The 22,737-nt window shown below is 40.4% G+C and overlaps 1 protein-coding gene across 3 annotated transcripts in view; it reads left to right on the plus strand.

Annotated features, from left to right (window-relative positions):
• Positions 1-354: 354 nt before the first annotated feature.
• The window catches only part of LOC133399064 (ephrin type-A receptor 6-like), a 79,722-nt gene continuing 57,339 nt past the window's right edge, over positions 355-22,737 (plus strand). For all 3 annotated transcript variants that reach the window (XM_061670159.1, XM_061670161.1, XM_061670160.1), the window contains exons 1-2: positions 355-858; positions 12,009-12,073. In XM_061670159.1, coding sequence (XP_061526143.1) covers positions 777-858; positions 12,009-12,073 — 147 coding nt within the window. In that variant the 5' untranslated portion in view covers positions 355-776. The remainder of the gene's footprint in view (positions 859-12,008; positions 12,074-22,737) is intronic.

Here is a 22,737-nt window from a genome sequence, read left to right on the forward strand (position 1 = left end):
TAAGCAAGGCGACTAATTGTCTTGAACAAGGACATATAGTGCATGTGCGTGTATGCTTCCAAATGTGTGATGTGCATATTGTGAATTAGAAACCTATCTGCTTGACTGTGTTAGTACATACTGTACAGTCCCAGACACGTTAATGCTCCAAAACCACATAATCTAATGTAGCTTTATGAGTTGCACTATAGCATGGAAGCGTAGGGCTTCATATTTCCACCCTTCCATATTTCCATCTCTCAAGCAGAAATCACGAGGCAGAAATAAGATAAGGAACAGAACATCACTTGTAACCTACTTGTTCTGTCCTGTTTGTGCATAAGGGAGAGTGCGCAGAGGAGAGTGAACGAGAGAGAGAGAGAGTGAGAGAGAGAAGCGGTAAATCCGGATCTTCTTCCTTCATCTGCCTTCTATTCTGCCTTTGGAATAAAGTCATTCAAATGACATACGGCACTTTGCCCTGAAAAGTTGGCAGCTGAGCAAGACTCCGAAGGAGCCCGCCAGTTGTCTTATTTTGGAAGTTGCTCCAGATGAAGTGTTGCTTTTTTGCGCGCGCTATGGCATCGCGTGTCCATCGCCTTTTCGCTCACCTCCAGCTGGAGCTCCAGAGGGACGAACAGCGATAAGAACAACGAGTGTGGACCACACGACGACCTCGTGTGTTTGGACACCACGGCGTCGTTTCACGAAAAGCCAGTAGCTTTGATTTTGGAGGGTCTATTGAGGGCTGCGAGCACCGCTGTAGCGCCTCCGGAGCGCACCTGTCTGACTCAACCATGTTCTCCTGTGGGAAGTACTGCCTGCTTCTGATCCTGCTCACCAAAAGTATCCTGGCCGACCCAGGAGTCTCAAACCAAGGTGAGAACACGTGTCCGGCACCTTATTGACAGCAAATGGTTTAAAGCTGGAATTAACTTCATTGAAACAACAAAAACACGGGTCTAGCCTAATTTCACGGTACACGCGTTAACCAGTCTAAAAAAAATAAATAAAAACTAGTTTCCATTTTAGAGAAACCTACTGTATATACTGCAGTTCATATATAATGCTGGATGTTATATAATCCCACTGGGGCTCGTGATTGCATTTCACAATGAGGTATGTTTCTCCTTCCGTTCTACCACCACCGGTGAAGTCATATTTACCTACAGTAATACACAAAATTGTACTATATGCATACATGTCTATCTATATAAACAGGTGCATATTCATGTATTAGAATATTGTAGAAAAGCGAATTCATATAATTAGTTCAATTCAAAAAGTGAATACAGATACATTAAAAAAGTAGGAAAATACATGACAAATCATTTGCATTGTTTCTAATGTGATATTCTCATATCTTGAAATGGTTGATTTGAGTTTCCTTTTGTTCTCAGCTACAGGCCTAATCATCAAAATAAAATACAAAATAAAATCAAGAAATTTCATTTTATTTCGTGAATCCAAGAGTTTCCAACAATATTCAAATGTATTGAGATGGACCTGTATATATACAGTATACTGTTAAGAGACTGAAAGTGAGCAGGTGGTGGAGGATGTTAATTAAGCATGGTAAAAATTAACCTTAAATGTTGCCCTCAAAATAATGTCTGCCTCACATTCAGGAGGTCAGGGTTCGAATCTCCATTAGAACATCTCCGTGTGGCGTTTGCATGTTCTCCTTGTGCTTGCGTGGGTGTTGTCCACCCACTCCATATCCTCTCCCGAAATCTTCATCGATTAATTGAGGACTCAATAGAGCCTCTGTGATTGACTGGCGACCAGTCTAGGGTGTACCCTGCCTCTCGCCCAAAGTCAGATGGGATAAACTCCCTCTCACTCGTGTCCCCAATGAGGATATGCGGCGTAGAAGATGGATAGATGGGTAAATCTACCTGCAGTCGTAATCATCTTTGTTTTTATGAACTATTTTCAAGAATGTGCAAGATGAAGTGGTAGTTTGTCTCCACAAGCGTGCTCAGGGTTGAATTATGGCAAATGCTGTGACATTGTTCTCAAACTCTAAAGTCTCAGGGCAGAGAAACATTGTTCCAGTGACAGGGAGAGTGAGAGTAAATGGAAGCCTCTGGCAACTCACCTCTAGGGGTGCTTTGGACCTGCCATTTCCCACCTCTGTGCTTTTTTTGTTGATATCAGACATTTTGGCTTTGAATGTCCCAGACGTATCGCTCACAAATTCACACCCCAGTACTAAAACATCAGGATTTGATCTCATCTTAGAGAGGTGGATTCTTAATATAACAAGACTTTCTGAAATATTTCCAGCCAAAATGGGCAGTATCGTATGAGGAAAGATTGGATATCATAATAATGTTATCGACTCTGACTTATGCTCATAAACCACAGGGGCAAATGGTCGCCTTCATGTCAATCGCCTCTTGAAATCTTCCACTTCACACATTGACAGAGGTCAGTTTAATAATATTCTTCGTCGAGGGTCTGATGTTTAGGATACACATTTTCAAAGATGACAGACAGCCCCTTTCACTAGCCAAATGTCAGAGTCTCCTTCACTTTATCTTTGTGTGTGCATCGCTTTATGTAAGTGCTCCGAGTTTTCCCCACAGGATGCATGTCTGCCTGCTTGCCTGTCTGTACTGGAGACAGGCTTGAAGGGGACGGAAGGCATATGGGAGAAACTTGATAAAACTACGTGAGGAGTTTAAAATGCACTCACAAAGAGACAATACTGACTAGATGCAACGAGTCTGAAATACAAAGTAGGTGATATGTATTTGGCAAAAAAAAAAAAAAAAAAAAAGAATTCAAGTAATTACTAAGTGGCTTGTAAATGTGAATATTGTGTAAATAGAATTTTTTTTAATTTTTGTTTTTTCAAATCATGAGTTGACCCGATACAATTATTGAGCCGGATCGCCATAAACCAATATTTGTCCATTTAATATCTTGCCAATCCATCAAAAGTCATAGCGTTACCACCATGTGGCACACGAACATGAAAGCTTTTATGGGGCAAAGAACGATATTAGGTAAATTAAACCTGATTAAAAATTGACACCTCACTGTCAGGTAGGACTAAAACATTACATATTGTTTTTGGGGGTTAATGTTAAAAATTTCCAAATACTGATTCTTTTGTAATATAAGGTTCAATTTAAAAGCGCTGACTGGTAACTGTATCTAGCTCTGTCATGTTATAATTGAAAAAAAAACCCAAAACTTTTGAGATAGTATTGACTTTTCTTCCGGTTTGATATTTGTAAATAAACAGGAACCAGTATTTTTATGTGTGATGCATGCTATCCATGAGGAACGGCTAAACAGTGAGTACAGATAAAAAAAATAATATTATTGTGTAGGGTGTTGTGTGTTTACAGTAAATGTATGATGCATCAGTTAATGAGTGATTGACCATACATAGCCATTGATTGGTATTATAGTCTTTTTATGATTGAAAAAAAGCCCTTAGATGAGAAATTTGTACTACAATAAAAAGACCACTGTTTGAAACGAATATATACATTTTAAAAGCATATTCATAAATTCACTGTTCATCATATTTGCAGTAATTTCAGTACATAAGATTAAAGTTACTAATTTGTTGGATTACTGTAATACTACATGAAAGTAAATACTGCAGTTTATCTCTTTTTAGAGGAAAATGCAATATCACTGTACCATTGTAAGCTAAATTAAAAGTTGAATGACCTTTACGATCTAAAAAAAAATTACAGTAAATTCCCATTGTGTATTGTGGATGTTAATTATAAAAAACTGTATTCTCCGTCAAAAGTTCTTACCCAAGCATTTCTCTGCCCATTTTCCTTTTGTAAAAAGACGGCCTACTGCTGTAGATACAGTTGCAGCTGCAGCTCTTAAATTAGATCATATTATGTTTGCGAGGAATCAGAATTTGGCCAACAACAGCAAACATCTGGTGGTGCCGAGTGCCGACATCTGCTTCGTCCACATTTCATTGCCTCTTTGTGAAGTTTTTATGCAAGATATGTTACGTTATATGTGTTTATGTACAGTAATATACATAATATAAAATAAAATCATAACATAACATAACAGAGGGACAAAATAAGAAAGACAAAAAACAGAAAACAATCATCAGACATGACACACACGTGCTCGCAAAACTCCCCGCTGTGATACATTCACAAAGTATTGGGTCGAAACGCTCCATCGAGGTGGTGCGCATGCTGCATTGAAAATGTAATATGTATTTAACTATGATTAAAAGTGCCTTAGACGCAGAATTGTCAAAAATATTGTGATGAGAAAAAAAAAAACTGAAGTAGTTAGGGGGTCCAATCCAGTCCTTTATTTTTCAGAGGTATCCCTTTTGTTCTTACAGCTCGATTTTCATAGCAGAGGGCTGTAGGGTGGATACACAATAGGTTTACAGTCTTCCTACTATATACCTCCTATATATATATATATATATATATATTATATAAAATATGTCTAGTTGTGTGTTTATTCTAGATTGTTTTTTGACCAATGTAGTTGGGGAAGTCCTTTGGTCAGAGCAGATCAATGCCAGAGTTCAATGATCATTATCAGCGAGTGTTTCTCACAGTCTGTGAGAAGCTGACTGCTCCCCATTATCTTAGTATTTAGGGAGCCCAAATCCCTCCACTGTTATTTGAATTGACTGATAGCTCTTAAAGAATAGGGTCATTGTAGTATAAAGGATGTAATTGATTGGAAGAGGTATATAAATTAGGTGAGTGTTACCATCTTAATTGCATTGATTTTTCCTGGCTTGTACATGGGTGAGTAGAAGTTTGCCTCCTTCTGAGAACAAACATTTACAACATTCATGCCCCCTGCATTTTTCTGTCTTCTTTTCTGATCTCCCTCTGGGAATGAAAGCTGGTCCGGAAACCTTTTTTGCTGTTCTTTGTTGTCTGTTGTTGTGGCCTTCCTACAGTATCAGTATACAGTAGAGTTGTTTGTGGAAACATTTGAGCAAGTACGTTTGACATTGTCGGTCCCTGAACACAACAGTCAACATTGCATGCTGCACAATCTAATGAGATTCAATACAAAAATGTTATCTTAATGTTTTAAATGGCATTCTTATTGTGGTGTCGATTTAGGAATACAGTATAAATATCTTTATTATTGTCGGTTGTAGTGGTGTAAAACTGCACTGAACAATACTGGGGATGTTTCTCATGTTTGCCCCTTTCATAAAGTCAGATTAGGTTACCAAAATACGAACAATATCTGTCAGTATACTCACTGCATCTAATGGACACAATAATGAATGCATTGCTAATATCTCCGATTGTCAATTAAAATAGTCAATCTCATAAATTGTGCGGATGGACCTAAAATTGTGGCTGATGAAGGTAACAGCTATGAAGTATTCATGCACTAATGCACAAATCACAATGAAGTGTGACATGAACTGTGCATCAACACATACATCAACATATAAAGAAGGAAAGATAGTGAAGCTGTTGAAATATTTCTTTTGTGTGTGTTTAAGGTATGGTGTGGTATTATTTGGATAATCAGGCTCATGTTTCCCGTGGCCACAGCAGCCTTGTTTGCCTGAAATATGCATCATGGTGCATAGTCGATTTTGGCCTTTTTCTCTAAGCTCTGAAGGCTCAAAGGTGCACCACGTTTCAGCCAGTGGTCTACGCCAGATGCCAGTATGTTCCCTCTTGGCGCGTCACATTCCGATGGTGTCCCTCATATTTGTCATGTTCTGTCAAGGTTTTTTTTTGGATGAAACGTGGACGCCGGGCAGCTTTTTAGCATGTTTGTGGCCTCGGAAGAGTCGAACAAACCTACCCGTCTCGAGTCATTGGGGACACACACTTTGGCCCAATAAATGTTTAATATTAGTTTTCTGTCAACAACTAATTTACTCATCCATTCCTTGTACCAAAACATGTAAAAGAACCCGTTATTCACATACACAACGCACAGTGCGCTCTCATTGCTAGAAAACACTGTCTGTCTGTCTCGCTTCCTCCCTGTATTGTATTACGGACTGTCAGGTACCCCATTCTACACTTTAAAAATCTTGATGGGAATCTACGACAATCATGACTTGTCATGTTTTCCCATCCCTTGTCCCCATTCTGTTCCTGTTTTTTGATCGATTGATCAATAAATCAATCAATCAATCAATCAACATTGAATCATATATAAAACCATCCATCCATCCATTTTCCGAACCGCTTATCCTCACTAGGCAATGATACCAAAATAAATGGTACAGAGATGTGATGATAGATGCTTTCAAGCAGTTGAATCTTGTTTTCTTGTGAGTTAAAGGTACAGGTTTACACCATGTGGAAAGTTTCTGTATTTTATATTTATTTTATATTTATGGAGTCATCTCTTGAGTTTTAATTCTGACAATATACAGTACCTACCTCTGGAGTATTCTTGACTTATTTCAATGTTGTGAAGGGATCTAAAGCTTTTCACCTGCTGAAGACAAGGCGAAGGCAGGCCAAAGCCCACAAATCAGCAGAAACTGAATGTGGACGCAGTGACGGCAGACGCAGACTGCAGCCTTGTCAGTGACCGCAAAGGATATCATCCAAGTTTTAAAAAGCATAGTATATATAGTATATAACAGTGTATTTAAAATTATGCTAAATGTCCAAATATGTTTGAGCCACTGAAAATACATCCTATATAAAATCATTGTAAGTCCTGAATAGTCAGCTCAATATTTTTGAAACCTTTGATTCTACACATCAATAACATTTAAATTACCTGTCACTGGGATTATTTGATGTAATGCATCAAAAATGAAATATAATATACATAAATCTGTGTCCGTTTGTAAACTGTAGGGGTAGAATGACTTCATCATTTTTGTAGTTGACGCGAAGGTGATGATAGTTAAATCAAGGTCGAGTAATCCATGACGTTATTGATATTGTTTTCAGTCTAAACTCGCTGTGCAATTTAAAAAAAATTAAAATAAAAACTTGTGCGTGCCTCAAAAGTCCAAATGCAAGTTCGCTCACTCACTCTCCCTGCCGTCCCTGCGCAGATCAAATCACATTTAATCACTCGCTCATCCAATCCTCTTCAGATACCCAGTCGGAATTTGTACAACTCTAACACCAATTCATGTGACAAAACTATAGGGTCGCTACTTGCTGCAGTAGATAAGAATAGTATATATTGTAGTTTTAAAAAAAAAGGAAATGGTTTTCAATAATGAGTTGTAGCAAAGAGTCAGTTTTGTTACATGGATTGTTGCAAGCGTTGTATAAGATGCGACTGTCTTTGAGACCCTGAAGATCCCAAGCACACAAATCTGACTGTAGAGAGGACCACTACACTAACTGTTTGTTTTTCGAATAAAGGGGTTATTGATCGACCATAGCTTGTTTCTGTTTCATTTTGTAATCAGGCGCTACAGTATACGTGAGTGGCGAATAGTCGACATTAAGCTATAACCTACATTGTATAGTGGCAAATTCGATGTGTCGACTAGCCAGTTCAACCCCTAGAAACTGTATCACACATTTGTTGAGTTGAGTAAGACAATCTCACAAACGCAAATCTGCCCTTTCAGTCATCCATTATTTCCTGGTTTGGAGGCTACTTGACAGGAATAAAGATTTTATGCTTATGTCTAGATTATGGTCTGACTATACTGTATTTAGATTGGTGTGGAAGAGATAGTGATCAAGACATTGATGGGAGTAAAACAAATGAGATGCCATCAAACATTGCACAAAGCATTATATGGGAAAATATTGGTCCTTTTGGCCTGTGACATGGCCACCCTGTCATCATAAATCAGCCTTATTTAAGTGCAGAGAATACGTGCTGGCGGGGTTTTTCCTAAATTTTAACTGCTTCATTGAGTCTAATCAAAGGTTATCTGCTCTGTTCCGTGCGACCAGTGCATTAATCCACATATGGAAAAGCCAGCTGTCATGCTGGAGTGGCAGGTCATCTCAAGATGTGACTCTCAGGTTTATGATGTCCACCACTGAAGTGGGACAAGTTTTATTGATAGAGTGGAATTAACTGTCTGTGTAGAGACAAAGGAAATTGCACATTCATCATATCAAATTGGCTCACAGGGTTTAACCAGATAATGACTCTCTTCTAACCTGAACCGTGACCAGAGAGGAGAGCTCGAGATTATTCTTGTTTGTACTCATGCATAGAGAAAAAAATAAGTTGTTAAAACAACTCTGACTACCAAGAACTAACACATAGATCGGTTTACTGTTGAACACATTAATGAGGACATATTGTAAACACATTTGGGTTAAGGGGATGGAGCGACTGTATGGTTAATATGAGATTCTCCCTCGTTTTTGACAAAGCAAGTGAAAATGTGCATCATGTGTTTGTTTCATTGGACAAACAACGAACATTTTTTTAGGTCAAATCACAGGGTAATTACAATCTCAATTGCACTCTTATTTTCTGATAGGACAGCTGATTGCTTTTGGTTTTGGTCCCAAGAGGAAGAACAATAAAACCTCCCATATATAATACAGTATAAAAGACAGAGTCAATACAGTACTTTATGTTAGGAGTACAGTCAAGTCAAGAGCTGTTCGAACTTTGACCACTAATGTCAAATATCATACCAACAGCAGCAGGACATTTGCTCAGCAAAGAGAAATAATAACCTCAGAATTAATAATTCACAATTACAAGTGGTACAAAACTCACCAGGAACCGCTGCAACTAAAAATTCATGAGGTTCTGCCTCTGCTACAAAACCTACCTACAAGTCTGAAGACGATCGAATCTGACTCTGCCACCTGTATAGCAACGAGAAGGAGACGAGTAACTGTCTTCTGACGTGTTGTTTAATTATTACCAAGATATGCAAACATTTTTTTAAATTAAAACTAAAACACTTGGAGCTTTAAAATATAAAAACACAGACCATGGTCCCAAGTAAAACAGTTATAAAAAATGCTCTAAAGGGAATTTAGTATGGAAGTGTACACACTAGTCAATTTTGTTCATAACCATTCTTTTTTTCAAAATTAACATTACAGCAACTTCTGTTCACCATCATAGTGACAACCTCCTTCAACAGACATTCGGCAGAAGACATCCCCAGTCATAAGGATAATTGAAAATGCATAATTAAAAAAAAAAAAAAAAAACTTATCTGTGTGAGTATTGGATGTCAAGGATGGGACTTTCAGATGATTGCAAAAGCCTAATTTGCAAATACCATTTGCAGCAATGACCGGAGAGAAATTGGATGTTTCTAATTTGCAGTAATTGTCACTGTAAATGGTTAAAAAGATACAATCTCAATCTGCTTTGCTAGTTTGGATTTTAGAAGCCTTTTGTCTAAGCATGGATTGCATACCCATTCCAGAGTGGCTCGATACATTTCATAATGACGTGAACAGATTTATTTTTAGGGGAACGACTTCTGCTGCATCTCACTCAGACACTAGTGGTGTCTTTCTGCAGTCTTCCACCGCAGACGGCAGTGAAATGTCTTTTTCAGTCACATGTGTCTGCTTAGATTACATTTTATTGGAAAAGTCAAGTCAGATTAAAAATGTGTCTTTAAATTAACAATATAATCTGTGGCTACTAGAGGTGGGACCAAGTCGTTGCTTTCCAAGTCACAAGTAAGTCTCAAGTCTTTACCATTAAGTCCGGAGTCAAGTCCCAAGTCGAGACAGGCAAGTCCTGAGTCAAGTCGCAAGTCCTTCACTTTCAGTTTCGAGTCGTTTTGAGTCATTTTAACATCAAAGTAATAATATATTTGAATATAATTAATATTTATATATTTAATTAATATATACTTATATATTTAATATCTATTTAAAATCCATTAATTTATCAAAACAAATTTGATAAACAAGTGCATTGAACCTTTATAAGAAAGCTAGGGGACTGATCAAAAATTGTTCCCCTTCAAAACCGATCGACAATACGTTTTCAGTTATTCTATGAAAATGATATGCTATGACTCACTTTATTTCTGAAGTTTCATTAAACAGACCTGGCACAAAATGAGAATTTGCATCCAGTAGTGCTCCAACTAGTAATCGAGTTTCCTACTGACAATTATTTGGAATAATCAAGTAATCGGATAAAATATATTTTTGTTTGATAAAATAGAAATTATGAATACACACGTCAAAATGAGACATTTCACTTAATAATGAATGAGCAATTGGTTTCCTCTTTTGGATAATCAACAGTATTTTTCTTAAATTCACATTGTGCATATAGCAGGAAACTGCATTTTCTTGTCTAAAAACATTTCTAGTGAGGCAATTTCAAACACAAATAAGAAATACATACATGTAAGCTAAAACAAAAACATAAGGCATTAATAATAAAAAAAAAAAAAGGAACCCAGGTTTGTCATCTTGTTTCAAAGGCACAATTTTACCCAACTGCAGTATCTCAGTCAGAATACTAGGGGGCACTGCGTAAAAATATTATGTCAAAAATAGGCGAAGAAGAAAAAACAAAGACTGTTCCTTCATGTCGAATAGATGGTAGCTGTGTGGTGATCGGTAAATGCTGCTAAAGCTAACGAAAACAAGCATACATGATTCAAGATGCGCGATTCCCACAATGCAATTGGGATTGTAATTATTTATTTTTTTTGCAATAATTAACGTCCTTGTTGACTCATTGTCGTTTCTGTGGATGTTACCATTACTTTGTGGATGTGCATGTGTACATGTGTACCTTACCTAACTGCCACATTTATTTCTGATTTATACTGTGCATTCCCCCCCCCCCCAATAAAACCATTGCTTTAAGTAGTGTCTGAAAGAGTGACGTCCTGGTCAATTCCTCATCTTCAATCAACATTGTCCCAGATTATCGCACTACTCGTCACTTTAAACCACATACACTCCTTGAAGACTCAGTGCCCTTTGCACAATGGTTATTGCACTGGACTATTGCAATATTAGTCATTTGAACTGCTCTAAGTGCTAGAGTACTCTGCATCTTTTTGCACAATTGTCCAAAAACATTTTTTTAAATGTACCGGCATTACCAGATAACTAGCAACCCTTTACTGCTCAGCGACTGTTTTTTTTTTTGTCAATGTCTTTATGTCTCAAAAGTGTTCTGTGTCAATTGACTGTCTGTTGTTGTACTAGAGCGGCTCCAGCTACCGGAGACAAATTCCTTGTGTGTTTTTTGGACATACTTGGCAAATAAAGATGATTCTGATTCTGATCTTGAACATGCCCAACAGGGTGTTAGCTGTTAAAAGTAACTACAGGCTATAATTCAGCTTGAGTATGGTGGGACACCTGGGTGATAGGCCTATCTGAGAACATCAACTTTATGGTTACATTATTCTGAAATTCCTGCAAGAAAATAACCATTGACATTTTTGAGCCATTGAGAGAGAGATGCAGTGTTCGTTTTTCAATATCTTGGTAGAAGTCTTTTCAAGTCAAGGGCTCGAGTCGGAGTGAAGTCACGAGTCAATGCTGTTCATTAAATTCATGACTTGAGTCTTACTTGAAACCAAATCATGTGACTCGAGTCCACAACTCTGGTGGTAACCACAGCTAATACTGAACGAGAGCTGGGGTACATTGAGTCATAATGGAACCTGTCCTATTCATAAAATATTAATATTAGTCCATGTGATTGGATGTTGTAGTGGCTTGAAAATGTCTTTCATCCTTCAAACTTTCAAAATGTTCTTATCCAATTTGGAACAATCCCCCTTGACCTCATCACAGGACAGTTCTTATCTTCCTGACTTTCCCTTAGATGGAAGCTAGGTGTCTATTAGAGCTGTGTTGTCCTAGACCTTCCAAAGAGCTGTTATTTCACACTTGGTAGAATCTGTTAAGGCCGGTACGACTCTGCTGCTCATTGACAGCTTGATAAGTATTGTCTGTTCTCTTCCCATTTTGTTGTTTCCATTTCTCTTTAACTTCTCTGTCCAACCTCTTTCACGCCCACCCTCTTCATTCTTTGCCGCACTTCTGCCCCTCACTGTGTTTGAACCGCCCTGCTCTTGCTCTTTCCTCTCCATTTTACATGACTTTCTGTGCTCTTTCCAGTGATTCTTTTGGACACCACAGCAGTACTGGGGGAACTGGACTGGAAGACCTATCCTGTCAATGGGGTGAGTGACATTAGCAATGAGAAGAGTGAAATTTGTATTGAAAGCCTATACCCTCAATAGGCTATAACCAACTGATAAACCTAGACGACTAACTGCAAAAAAACCTCCCCCTTTTTATGTCAATAGATGGCCTGTAAACAAAAAAATACTGTTGCATCTGATGGTCATCTGAACTTGCACTGTGATTTGTATATCAAGAGGAAACAAAATATCCAGACATCAAGGTGCCCCCCCAGCAATGATTTAAAATGATGAAACATTTGCAGAATATCACGTCATGTCATCCATCTCTGAATAGTAGGGCTTATGAAGCAAAATCCATTAAATAGTGATGCAACGCAACAGCCAAACAGCCAGCCAGCTTAGAGATTCAGCTGATTCAGAAGATATTGCAGAGTTGATGACTATTATTTTCCAGTATAGTGTTCTCATCTCATGTATACTTATAAATCTAATATACACACGCACAGTGTAATTATATCAAATACAAATGTTTTAGCAAACATTCTAAATTTAAAAAGACAACTATAATGGGGCGGCACGGAGCGAAACTGGTTAGCACATAAGCCTCACAGTTCTGAGGACCGGGGTTCAAATCCTGGCCCCGCTTGTGTGGAGTTTGCATGTTCTCCCCGTGCCTGTGTGGGATTTCTCCAGGTACTCCGGTTTCCTCCTACATCCCAAAAAACATGTATGGTAGGTTAATTGAAGACTCTAAATTGCCCGTAGGTGCGAATGGTTGTTTGTTTATGTGCCCTGCGATTGGCTGGTGACCAGTTCAGGGTGTAACCCGCCTCTCGCCCAAAGGTAGCTGGGATAGGCTCCAGCACGCCCGCGACCCGCGTGAGGATAAGCGGAACGGAAGATGAATGAATGAATCCACTACAATGGCACTCAGTAAAACACAACACAAGGCAGGCTAAAGGTATCTTTTATTTTTATTTTATTTTGCTAATGAGTAGTTATGCACTGAAATAAAAATTCTTGACCAAAACTGAAAATCAAAAATGAGGAAACCAAGGCCCAAAACTGAAAACCGAAACACGGAAATAAATTACAATTGCATTTATAGCTATGACTGCAGTTGCCAAATTCACTTCCAGAACAATTTTTCTTAATTTCCATATTTTTAAAATTACATCAAGAACATTAACGTTGGCCAGTTATTGCAGTATATTATGTAATAGGATAAAAGTAATTCTGTTCAATAGTAGTACTTAATCATTACTCTAATCGCAATCGTTAATAAATTACGGCTTCAATATTTGCTATTTTAATGTATTTAAAATGCTTAAAATACTTTGTAATGGTGGACGGATTTGCAACCAAATGTCTTCTCTTGCATACTACTTTTGTATTTCCTGTATCCACTACTTCTGCTGAAACGATGCAAATTTCCACTTTGTGGTTTTCTTATATTCTAAATATATATTATATTAATGTACTTTTAAATTTATAGGCCCATTTTCTCAAGTGACGTAGTGGACTAGCGGAGACGTACCAATTAATTTCCGGTTCCTGATTCCTGCCCCTGTGTGGCTGTCCAGCATTGTTGTGTATTACAGCATTCTAGACACTTTTTAATTTGTCTGCTACTTTGCTCTTCAAAGTTGTTTATCCTGCATGGTTCCAGCCACACCTACGTATGTTTCAAGTGCAGTACCACCCAATCAATTATTTCGGTGTTTTGCGACTTCATGCCACGATTAGCATAGCGTCCACGTCTTTTGTTAATTACTCCTCATCCTCCCTGATACATGTCCTAAGTGAAGCTTATTCACTGCCACACAGGCGAAGATTATGCTACATTGACGCTACATTGATGCGGAGGGAATTTTCGCCTCTGCAGCTTTGCATCGCATTTAGCCCCGTTAGCTGTAGCTCATAGTTAGATGGAGTAGCTCAAAATAGCATGCAACAAGCATTCCACCCTTAGTACCCAAAAAGCAGAAAGCATCAAGGTTGGGTGACTGTTCAATGTGTCATGAACGGAACAAAGGACAGGACCCAAAATGCACGACTAATTCAAATGGACAGTTTCAAAAAGAGAGGTTTAATAAACGGGCAGAGGTCAGTACACAGGCAGGCAATAGTATCACAAAAATGTGAGGCAAAAATGCAAGGTCAATAACCAGAACAGGGTCTAGTCTTACTATGAGTCGGTGACATGGAAACAAGGTACAACAAACTGGCGACCAGAAAGAATCAGACACGAGGTTAAATGCATGGGGTAATTAGGGTAAACGAGGCACAGGTGGGGAAGATGCTCTCAGGAGCAGATCTGTACGAGACAGGGTGAAGACAACAACCATAACACATACCCATGACAGGTCTACCCATTTTTTCACCTGCAGTTATTTTTAAAGTGCTCTGTAGATAAAATTTAGTTGAGCTGAGTGTTAGCAAGTATGTTTCCCAGTAAATCCCATTCCCAGTTTTGCATTTTAACATGCTGTATTTCACTGTGGGTTTACACTGCCTTGTTTGCATTCACTGTGGATAACTGTAGCCCAAAATGGCCGCCACATCCCACAATGCTTCACAGACATTGCATAGTGATTTGATAGGGAACACACCAGATTATTTCTTCCTAATAAACTAAAAAACTTTAAAATTATTTCAATTTTGTGCTGTATTTGTTTTTAACGACACACTCATAAAAAACAAGGTAAACATAAATTTGTCCTTTATGGTATTGTAGAAAAGATAAACAACAATAGTAAAATCATGTAACCATACCCAGAAACTGAACTCTCTTATCATTTAATGGATTCTTCTTCGGCTTGCAGGTGTTCCTAATGACTTAACTATACTTTACTCTGTAAATTTATTTACAGTATATTTAGGAGAATTTAGGACATAATATATTCCAAACCACTGTTTCTATGAAAACATTACAGTGAGCATTTTGCACTGTAGCGTGAATAATAGCAAAGGCCTTTTATTGAAATGAGCACAATTGTAACATAAGCCATTTTATTACGCAAAGTGTGAGATTTGTTGTGGCATTCACTTACCTACAATATATAAATCACACTTATCCTCAAACGTACTATAAACATGATTATAAAAACAATATTCTGTACATGTTTGAAACAAAAACATAATGAAAGCATTGGCATGTAGATCTTTGTTCAGTAGGCTTGCAAAGAGCTCAGCTTAATGAGAAATCGCAGTTGATTTCATTCTTATAAATGTATCAGATGAAATTGTGCCACCATCAGCATGGAGCAACAGTCATTTTTCTAGAATGTCAGGCCTAATTTAGAACATGAAATGATAGCTGAACATTTTGTGCTCTTGGCTGTTATTAAAAAAAGTATTACCGTAAATCCTTTGCAGCAAAGCCAATATAAAGCAACAACATAGAGAAAAGGTATGTGGCCAAATACTGTTCCCATCTTGGAAAAACATCTCCCAAGAAAAAAACTCAGGAGGTTTCGCTGTAGGATAACATTGGCTGTAATTGGTTGACCAATAACACAAAACGTCACCACGCAGATTCACATCAAATCAATAATTCATCACAACTGCAGAGATTTTACGTTATTTTCATAATGCTTCTCTTTGTTTAGCCTGTAGGGAGAAGATGACAAATTGGGCAGTTGTAATTTAAATCTCACTGCTATTTGCCAGGTTGACTTTCTCCACTGTTGTTATTGATATAACCACTGTGTGTGTATGCATTTTGTGTGTGTGTGTGTGTGTTAAGATGAATATGCAGTACGTAGCGTTTTATCAATTAAATGCCTAACATCTTAATCAAGTTTTGCATAGTTAGACTTTCGATTCATAATCTGTCAAAGTTCACATTTTATGCCTTTCTTGCCATAATATGATGCTTCTCACATTATCACAACACCAGTGTAATTGCAGTGCAAGGATAACTCATGACCACAATAATAATGAGATACTGTATGTTTTTGGCTGCTGATTAGGTTGAACATGAATAACCTGAAGTAATTTAAAGACCGTTATCACTAGGCTTTACACGATCAGGATTTTTGGGGCCGATCAGTGAGTTTAAAAAAACGATCACCGATCCGATCACAAGATGGAGGAATGTGTCTATTTAAATGACCTGTTCATTTACTGTATATTCTTGTGTACCTAATTGCTCCAAAAAGTATATTTACAATAAATAATGTATCTTTGTTCCTCTATTTATGCCAGTGAGGCATAGTAACAGACAGAACAAATGAATGGTCTTCTATTAGATGGCAGGAATTAAATACAATAATTAATGTATCCACTTTTTGTGACATTTTTGTTTGTTGGTGTGCCGTGAGATTTTTCAATTGTAAAATATGTTCCTTGGCTCCATAAAGGTTGGAAATCACTGCTCCAGTCAGATCGTATATTCTCATCAGTCAAGTCAAACCAACATTACAACATGACAGAAATAATGGGTGCTAACTTACTGTAATTAAATTACTTCATCCATTCATCCATCCATTTTCTGAGCCGCTTATCCTCACTAGGGTCACGGGAGTGCTGGAGATTATCCCAGCTATCAACGGGCAGGAGGCGGGGTACACCCTGAACCGGTTGCCAGCCAATCGCAGGGCACATTTAAACAAACAACCATTCACACTCACATTCACGCCTACAGGCAATTTAGTGTCTTCAATCAACCTACCACACATGTTTTTGAGATGCGGGAGGAAACCGGAGTGCCCTGAGAAAACCCACGCAGGCATGGGGAGAACATGCAAACTCCACACAGGTTGGGCCGAGGATTGAACCCTGGTCCTCAGAACTGTGAGGCAGACGCTCTAACCATTCGTCCACCGTACTGCCTAAATTACTTTATTTTTAATTAAATTACTTCACCCACACCGAAACTTTAGAGCATGGTTCGACAGAACAGAACATATTTACGTCCAACTGTTCGTGCAACCACTTGCTTGCTAGGGTACATGACATTTTATTGCCTGCTTGTTTGTAAAAACGGGATGCGGTGGTATCGGAATACAAGTTTTTATTGCAGTAGTCTGACATAGTGCAATCGTGAAAGAGCAAATTTGGCTTGTAGTCTGATCCACGCATTACATGTTGTCTGTCTCAGACGTGTTGTCGGTCCCACAGCGCCATTGTTTTTTTTTAATAACTTTATTGGCCATCAGATATTTACAGTACTACGTCAAAAGACACGCGACAAGGCTAAAAATAAACTAGCTTTTGGATTCAAATATACTGTGCACGATGGCAAGGCGGAGTAAATGTCTTTTGCGGCGCCGATCAATTACATCATTGATCGGATCGGCGAATTATGACATTAAAGCCGATCAGCTGATCAGCATAAAATGCTAAATATCGGCCGATACCGATCAGATCGGTGTAAAGTCTAGTTATCACATTGACATTGTTACTTTTTCATTGATGTTCATTGCTCACAGCAGGTTTCAAGACATCATTCAAAAATGTAGTATACACTGTTTGTGGCTTTAAAGCTCCATCTTATCTCATTTTTAGCCAGGAAGAATCTTTCTGTTGGTTGAGCTCAGTTGTCAAATATATCTTCCACCAGTTGTATCCAGGCCCACTGGAAAATAGAAAATGCAAAAAGAAGAATTATAAAGTTATCACAGTTTATGGAAAGTTTGCAGTATTTGAATGTTTTTGCAGTGATCGGACTTACCAAATGCTTCTTGATGTCACAGAAGAAGAAAGAAGAGCACCATGAATTTGAGACCACTTTTCAGGCAGCTTGCCAGAGAGAATATTAATGTGTCTGAAAACAATCTGCTGGAACAGTGGAGCCTTTTCCGAATGGAATTCCACTTCATAGAATGCTAACAAATCGGGTGACCCATTTCCAGTTCATGGTGATGTACCATTGGCAAAACCCTGCTAACACCTAGCAGTGGCGTGCAAAGCTCACTCGCTGCCCTGGGCAGGATCTATTTTTAATGCCCCTTGAAAACTGATTGTTGATGCTGCCAAAACCCTGTTTGGATGTACCCAGGGGCACCGTAGCCTACACCCCCACACCCCTTTGCATGCCACTGACACCTAGGAAGGTACTTGTGAGTGTGTCTGTGTGTGTGTGTATGCGTGTGTTTGTGTGCATGCGTGTGCGTGCATGTGCGTAACAGTTAATAGGCTCAGTAATTAGTCAGTACATATCTGATGCAGCCCATCTTTCAGACTAGAGGCCAGAATTTGTTTTCATTCCTTTTTTAACAACATCTTTCATGTCACATCCCAAGGGTGCATTTTAGAACACTGAAGAACGTGGACTAATAAACCATAGTCATTTTCAGTTTGAGAGCATAACGGAACTTAAATTACTTAATGCTGATCTTATGCAAAGTATGAAGTCCTATTGATGTTATTAATGTGTTTTTCCTACAAAACCAATAAGTAGGAAACCGACATAGTCAAGCGTAAAAAACTTCATCTACTGTGTATGCAGTGTCAAATTTGCAAAATTGTCTAATTTTGATTTCATTTGCAAAACTCTCTGGTCATCCTCTTATGGTTTATGAAATACATATAACTGTTGGCTCCCAGTGACAAGACCAAACAAATGGAATCATGCTGAAATTAAATCATCCATCCATTTTCTGAGCCGCTTATCCCCACTAGGGTCGCGGGCGTGCTGGAGCCTATCCCAGCTGTCATCGGGCAGGAGGCGGGGTACACCCTGAACTGGTTGCCAGCCAATCGCAGGGCACATACAAACAGACAACCATTCGCACTCACATGCACACCTACGGGCAATTTAGAGTCTCCAATTTATGCATGTTTTTTGGGATGTGGGAGGAAACCGGAGTGCCCGGAGAAAACCCACGCAGGCACGGGGAGAACATGCAAACTCCACACAGTCGGGGCCGGGGATTGAACCCGGGTCCTCAGAACTGTGAGGCTGAGGCTCTAACCAGTCGTCCACCGTGCCGCCAAATTAAATCATATACGTATATTTATATAGTCGGTGGATGACTGGTTAGCACATCTGCCTCACAGTTCTGAGGACCCAGGTTCAAATCTCGCACCGCCTGTGTGGAGTTTGCCTGTTCTCCCCATGCCTGCGTGGGTTTTCTCCGGTTACTCCGGTTTCCTCCCACATCCCCAAAACATGCTTGGTAGGTTGATTGAAGACTCAGAATTGCCCGTAGGTGTGATGTGAGTGCCAATGGTTATTTGTTTATATGTGCTCTGTGATTGGCTGGCGACCAGTTAATGGTGAACCCCGCCTCTCGCCCGAAGATAGCTGGGATAGGCTCCAGCACGCCCGCGACCCTAGTGAGGATAAACGAAACAGAAAATTTATATGAAGGTTGTATGTACATATATATATATATATATATATATATAATTTTATTTGTATTTGTATTTTTTTATTTTATTATTATTTTTTTTTTTTAAATTAGGTCACTTTTTACATTGACAAAGTACTGAGGTGCACAGAGACAACTGCCACTCACAGTCGGACTACTTGCATCTCTTCGTCACTTTGCTGAAGTGCAATTAAACAGACAGAGAAGACCCCCAAGCTAGAGAAAGCTTGCATGGTGAGAAAAGGGAAGGTATTTAATAGTTAGTGAGACAACCAGCTGATGTTTTTCAACCTCTGTAGTGATATACATGACATAAACCTTAGAAGCCACTTTTTTAGCTTTATGTTACAGTTAAAATGGCATTCATTCACGAAACACATCTAAAAAGCCAGCCTTATTTATTGAGGAAAGAATTAGCCTGTCTACACCTCTGCAACACAGAAACAGTTGAAACACTGAAAAATGACTCCTGGAGTACCCCCCACAGAACCCCCCGAGGGACATGCCTCATCCAAGTCCACAAAGCACATTGTAGACTCGTTGGGCGAACTCCAGTGCATCCTCCAGGATCCTGATGAGGGTGTAGAGCTGGTCCACTGTTCCACGGCCAGGACGAAAACGAAACTGCTCCTCCTGAATCTGAGATTCGATTTACAGATCCTCCTCTCCAGAACCCCTGAATAATCCTGAGTGTGATCACCTTGTAGTTGGAACACCCCCTTTTGGGACCACCACTCCTGTCTGCCAATCCTGAGGCACTGTCCCCGATATCCATGCGATGTTGCAGAGGCTTGTCAGCCAAGACAGCTCCACAACATCCAGAGCCTTTAGGAACTGCGAGCAGATCTCATCCACCCCTGAGGCCCTGCCACTGATGAGCTTTTTAACCACCTCAGTGACTTCAACCACAGAGATGGGAGAACCTGCCTCAGAGTCCCCAGATTCTGCTTCCTCAGACGAAGGTGTGTCAGTAGATTGAGGAGGTCTTCGAAATATTAGGCCTACCGACTCACAATGTCCCGAGTTGAGGTCAGCAGCGCCCCATCCCTACTATACACAGTGCCAATGGCGCACTGCTTCACCCTCCTGAGATGCCAGATGGTGGACCAAAATTTCCTCGAAGTCATCTGGACGTGGTTCTCCAGAGCCTCCTCCCACACCCGGGTTTTTGCCGCAGCGACCACCAAAGCTGCATTCCGCCCATACTCATCAGCTGCCTCCAGAGTCCAACTGGCCAAAAAGGCTCGATGGGACTTCTTCTTCAGCTTGACGGCATCCCTTACTGCCGGTGTCCATCTACGAGTTTGAGGATTTCCGCCACGACAGGTACCGCCCAGGTTATGGCCACAACTATGGTTGGCCGTCTCAACAATGGAGGAGCGGAACATGGTCCACTCTGACTCAATTTCCCCTGCCTCCCTGCCGGAGATGGGAATTTAAACTCCTCCTGATATCGGACTTTGCCAAAAGTTCCCAGCAGGTGTCTGAACTAGTCCCTGGTTTATAGGCAAAAACAACAGTCAGGAGCCATCCCATCACCCAAGGTGGAGGGAAGCTACCCTCTCATCCACCGGGATGAACCCCAACGTACAGGCACTGAGCCGGGGGGAAGTCAATCACCCGACCCCCTGGGCCCCCCCTACAGGTGGTGAGGCCTTGGGAAGGGGGACCCACGTTACCTCTTCTGGCTTTGCCTGGCCGGCTTGCCATTGAGCCCCACCTCCAGGCCTGGCTCCAAATGGATGTTGTTTATCCAAAACAACATCCATTTATTGTCATCATCATAGAGGGTCTTTGAGCATTCTTTGTCTGGTCCCTCACCTGGAGATTTTTGCCCTGAGTGACCCTAGCAGGGGCATAAAGCCCCTGACAACTTAGCTCCTTGGATCATTGGGACGTACAAACCCCCACAATACAGCAAGGCGATGGCTCAAGGATGGGTAGTGCAACAAATGGTGCCGCTTCCGTTGGTTACGGCCGCTCCAGTTTGACATTTTATTTTATTTTTCATAGTCCTATCTATTGAACCACATTTTGAATAACGCCTTTTAGCTGCCTCGTCTCCGTACAGAAATGCTTTGCTTTTTAGTTTAAAATGCCTTACTTTACCCAGGATCCCGATACCATACTTTGGCCACAGATAGAATCACAGGTCTGTTTTGCGCTCGTCTGTGCCATAAATCCTTGCGGCCCGGACCAAGCTGCTGCCTTTCCAGCTACCCTGCCACTTCATAACCTGCTGGCTACCTAACCGCTGTCTTCATCTTTCTTGCTGCTGTGTTGTGTTGTGTGTTTCTTCCATGCAACGTGCCATGGTCGGCCCCTCGAACGATGACATAATTTCACCTTCTGTTTTGACGCTTCCATTATTTGTGCAGCTCATAGGAACAAGACTAACGCAAGCCTCCTTTTTTTTTTTTAACAAACTTTATGGAGATCTTGGTAAGGTCACAATGCATACATGCATAGAAGCGATGCTCACTAAGTCCAAATGGGGCCGGCCGTAAACAACGGAAGTGGCAGCATTGCCAAGCTTCTCCACCTCAGCGTCTTGCCTGCCATCTTCCAGGGCATTTACAGCTTCCTGATGGGCAGGACAGGCAGGTGAGGCTGGGGGACACGACCTCATCCAAAGCACCGGGGCCCCCCAAGGATATGTCCTCTCTCTGCTGCTCTTCTCTCTCTCTACACGAATGGATTCACCTCAACACACACAGCTGTCAAACTCCTGAAGTTTGCAGACGACACCACAGTCAACGGCCTCATCAAAGACAGTTACGAGTCTGCCTATCGACAGGAGACGAAGTGGCTAGAGCATTGGTGCGGCCAATACAACCTGGAGCTGATTATGCTCAAGATGGTGGAGATGATCGTGGACTTCAGGAAACATCCTTCACCACAGCTGCCCCTCACGCTGCCCAACTTCCCTGTGTCGAGACCTTCAAGTTCCTAGGAATTACAGTTTCTCAGAACCTGAAGTGGGAGACCAACATCAACTCCATCCTGAAAAAGGTTCACCAGAGGATGTACTTCTTACGGCTGCCGAGGAAGCATGGCCTGCCACAGGAGCTGTTGAGCGAGTTCGAAACAGCAGTATAGATTCCGTCCTGTATTCATCCATCATAGTCTCGTTCCGTGCTGCTACAAAGAAGCACACAATCTGAATGTAATGGACAGTTTGGACTGACAAAATGATTATCTGATCCCACCCGCCCACCCCCTCTCTGGAGGACTTGCACGCTGCCAGGCTGTCCCTTGGAGATAGGGTGAGAATCTCGGTCACCCGGGAGGGGCTCAGAGTAGAGCCGCTGCTCCTCCGCATTGAGAGGAGCCAGCTGAGGTGGCTCGGGCATCTGTTTAGGATGCCTCCCGGACTCCTCC

This window comes from Phycodurus eques, chromosome 2 (genome assembly GCF_024500275.1).
Source record: "Phycodurus eques isolate BA_2022a chromosome 2, UOR_Pequ_1.1, whole genome shotgun sequence".
In the NCBI taxonomy this organism is placed as follows: Eukaryota; Metazoa; Chordata; class Actinopteri; order Syngnathiformes; family Syngnathidae; genus Phycodurus; species Phycodurus eques.